The 3909-nt window shown below is 54.3% G+C and overlaps 1 protein-coding gene across 1 annotated transcript; it reads right to left on the bottom strand.

Annotated features, from left to right (window-relative positions):
• Positions 1–2275: 2275 nt before the first annotated feature.
• Positions 2276–2911, bottom strand: LOC143392035 (uncharacterized). Its single transcript, XM_077108730.1, has one exon. The coding sequence runs from the start codon at positions 2909–2911 to the stop codon at positions 2276–2278; it is 636 nt and encodes a 211-aa protein (XP_076964845.1).
• Between the last annotated feature and the right edge of the window lie 998 nt (positions 2912–3909).

The raw sequence follows: 3909 nt of genomic DNA, 5'->3' as shown, positions 1-3909 counted from the left end.
ACCTGATAGAATCTTAACACTTAGTAACCTTGTTTCAGCAAAGACACAGACCAAAGCAATATTAAACCTTTTTTTCATTCACCAATTTATGAAAACACACATAATGTTTAAATATATTACCTTATGGAACTTAATAAGTAAAGAGTACTTGATTTTATATTTAGTGGTTGATATTTTAACACTTTAACTTTGTAGATTAATCAGATATCTGTAAAAACCAAGATCTTAGACAAGCGTAGTAAACAGAATTAGCCATCTCTTTCTTGTTGAAGAAAAATCCTTCTACAGGATACCATGATGGTCCCATTGATATACTTAATAACTTGTCTTTAAAAAGCCATGGGCTACATTTTTGTATTGTATCAACATATATCCTAACTGTTCTTGGTCTTACTGGGGTTTCTCCTTCCTCTAACAATTTCTCTTCCTTGGAGGTAAACAACTTTAAACCTTGAGTCAACCATTTTCCCCAGTTTGCCTGAGAAAGTTCTAGGAACAGGCAACTTGAAATAAAAACAAAATAAATCAGAACAAGAACACATTGTTTTTTGAAATGGCCACCCATTCTCTCGCTCTCCTTCAGGGTCGAGTAATTTCACTTACCTCCAAATTTCAGGCGTTCCAAGTACGAGCCACCAAATGGCGCAGTCTGGCTGGGCACAAATCACGAGCCACCACACAGCTTGTAGATTCAAACAGCAATTCTTTATTCCCGAACTCACACTGGCCCTCTACAAACACGCTCTGGGGAAATCCACGTTCTCTGCCCAAATCCACACCTCCTGGGCTTCTGTCTCCCAAATATACTCTGAATCCCGTGAGAACTCAAGGGGAACTCAGGCAGCAGGATACGCCCTATTCTAAACCGGGAACACCCTAAACTCGGATTATCCTAAACCGGGAACACCCTAAACACGGATCCGCCCTGGTCCTTGAGCAAGGTCACCTTCCAGGAGTCCTTACACTAAGAAACATGGGGGTATGCTGGCAAGGAAATTGTCATACCTACTTGGCTAATGGCTCCCAGCAGTTAGGTAGCAGCTACCTCAAAATAAAAATGAAACAAACAAACAAAACTACGGTTTTAGTGGGGGGGGGTGATGTGATGGGGTGGGGACGGGGGATATGGCTTCATAATTAATGTCCCTGGCCTCAATTTGTGTTTAAGAAAAAAAATAGTTTTATCATAGGTTCAACCCAAAAGCCTGTATTTCCCCAGTCTTCAAGAAGGTTTGCTGTGCTGGGGAGGAGCCCAGGCTAGGAACATGCCAGGCAAGTGCTCTTACTCCGAGGGCAGTCCCTGCCCTTAGAGCTGTGAAGTGCTTGCTGCACAGTTGCTGCTCAGGGGTGGCGCCTGCTGGTGGTCAGACCCTCTCCCTGCACGTGCTCCTACTGTGTTGGGCTGCCCTCCCCCATGCCACCTGGTTCACAGGAGATGGCTCTCTCCTTCTAACCATTACCAGTTGTTCCATCCTCTTTCATGACTGCACTGGACCACGGCGGCAAGGCAGGTGGCCACGGCCTGCTGAGGTTGCAGTAAGTGCCCCAGACCCACCCCCATCCAAGGAGGCTCCCTCTGCGCAGGCCCAGATGGTTTTGCTCCCCCAATGGACTGGTGTTAAAGCACTGTGGAGTCAGGAGTCCAGTAGGGTGTGTGTGTGTGTGTTTGTTTGTTTATTGATTGATTGATTTAACATTTATTTTCTAGGTGAAGATGGACACAACACAATGCCTTTATTTTTATGTGGTGCTGAGGATGGCACCCGGGTCCGGCCCGTGCTGGGCGAGCGCTCTACTGCTGAGCCACCATCCCAGCCCCTGTATTGATTTATGAATTCTTTAGCAGTAAGTTTCCTTAGAGTGGTTAGCAGCTGCAGTCCACCCCTTGGCAGGTGGCTGCTGTGCAGGCAGGTTCCAGGGCTGGTAGCAGGGCCAGTGTGTGAGGGCTGGTAATGTGCAGATCTTGGGATGTGCACAGGCAGTGGACTCAGAAAGTGACCCAGGTTGACTCAGAAACTTGGCCCAGCCAAGTTCTCCTCTCTGGGACTGTGTTGGCTGAGGGAGCACTGGAGGGACATGATTTGCACCTGAAGTGAGTGAGCTTGGAGATTCCAGGGTAGCAGGAGCCAGCACAAAGGGCTCCTGCTCCTACAGAATCTGGAAACCACATCACTGGAACTGCATCTTCTGAAAGGAGGGGTTCAGAATGGTGAGGAATGGCTTTGGTGTGAGGTGCTAGTCACATTCAAGCCCCTTGCCACCTGCAGCCAGAACCTCAGATCTTGCACTGACAGCAAATAGGGGCACAGCAGCAGGGCTTGCAGCAGCTGGACTGGCAGCAGCTGTCCTGGCAGCAGCAGGGCTTGCAGCAGCTGGACTGGCAGCAGCAGGGCTTGCAGCAGCTATCCTGGCAGCAGCAGGGTTTGCAGCAGCTGGACTTGCAGCAGCAGGGCTTGCAGCAGCTGGACTTGCAGCAGGAGTCCTGGCAGCAGCAGGGCTTGCAGCAGCTGGACTGGCAGCAGCAGGGCTTGCAGCAGCTGGACTGGCAGCAGCAGGGCTTGCAGCAGCTATCCTGGCAGCAGCAGGGTTTGCAGCAGCTGGACTGGCAGCAGCAGGGCTTGCAGCAGCTGGACTTGCAGCAGGAGTCCTGGCAGCAGCAGGGCTTGCAGCAGCTGGACTTGCAGCAGCAGGGCTTGCAGCAGGTGGATTGACAGCAGCTGGACTTGCAGCCCCCACAGGAGCCACAGCCCCCCTTGCAGCCCCCACAGGAGCCACAGCTGGAGCAGGAACAGGCTGGCACACAGCAACACACGGGCTTGCAGCAGCACACGGGCTTGCAGCAAGAGCCACAGCTGGAGCCACAGCCCCCACAGCTGGAGCCACAGCCCCCTGAGCAGCCACAGCAGGTCATGGTTCTGGAGGTGGAGGGTGGAGGAGGTGAGAGGAGCAGGTGGAGAGGGAGGAGTGAGGTGTGGGGCCTCCTGAGCCAAGGCTTTAAGTACTTGGGCAGGATCAGGTGGGGCTGAACATGTGGTCACTTCCTGGTTCCTGTTTGTGCAGTGGTCCAGAGAACCTCCTGGCCCTGTGTTTTCTAATGACAGTTTTCACTGAGCTTTTCCTGAAGGTGCAGGCAGGTCTCCTCTGCAATCCCTGACGCGTCCCACCCACACTGGGTGGCTTTGTTGCCTCTGTGCTGCGACCTTCTGGCCCTTGAGCGTGGGCTCCTGGGGGAGTGGCCAGCGAGCCCTGTGTGTACCGTGGTGTGCTGTGCCCCAGGGCCTGGTTCTTCCCTGGGTCAGGACTTGGGCTTCTGCCTGGAAATGGGTCGAGGCTCTGGGCTCTTTTGGGGGAACTGAAGTCAGAGTTGTGTTTGCCACACCTGGAGTCTTGAGTTGGTTCAGCCAGGTGAGAGCTCTGGGCAGCCGCCCTCCCCTGGGTGGAGCGGCCACGTGCTGGGTCTCTGCGCAGATGGCGCCCCCCACGCTGGGCCTCCGTGCGGACTGCGCCCTCCCACCTGGGCCCGGACTGCGCTTTCCCTCCCTGAGGACCCGTTCCGAGGGGCCACACCCACCATGGCTTTGGTGACGGGGTGCCTCTACTGGGCCTCTGCAGTCCCTCCGACTGTGTCTGGGAGTCCCAGGGTCATAGCCGCAGTCCCCAGGCAGTCCAACGGCAGAGCAGCGTGGGCCCGAGAGCAGGTGATCCGCCTCACAGGCCCGGCCGGAGGGGTGTGCCTGGGCCCCAGTGGTGAGCAGCCTCTGCAGCAAGTCCAGGCTCAGGTCCCAGCCTCCCGTGGTCTCCTGCAGCGCACCAGGCGGTTCTGGCCTTCCCTCCTTTAGTGAAGGTGCTGGCTCCACGCTTTAGCCACAAACCTCACCACTCCTGGGCCCTCTGCTCCCTCAGCATGCT

The sequence above is a fragment of the Callospermophilus lateralis genome, chromosome 2 (genome assembly GCF_048772815.1).
Source record: "Callospermophilus lateralis isolate mCalLat2 chromosome 2, mCalLat2.hap1, whole genome shotgun sequence".
In the NCBI taxonomy this organism is placed as follows: domain Eukaryota; kingdom Metazoa; phylum Chordata; class Mammalia; order Rodentia; family Sciuridae; genus Callospermophilus; species Callospermophilus lateralis.
The sequence above is the reverse complement of the archived record's forward strand: the minus strand, read 5'-3'. Positions and strand labels throughout refer to the sequence as shown.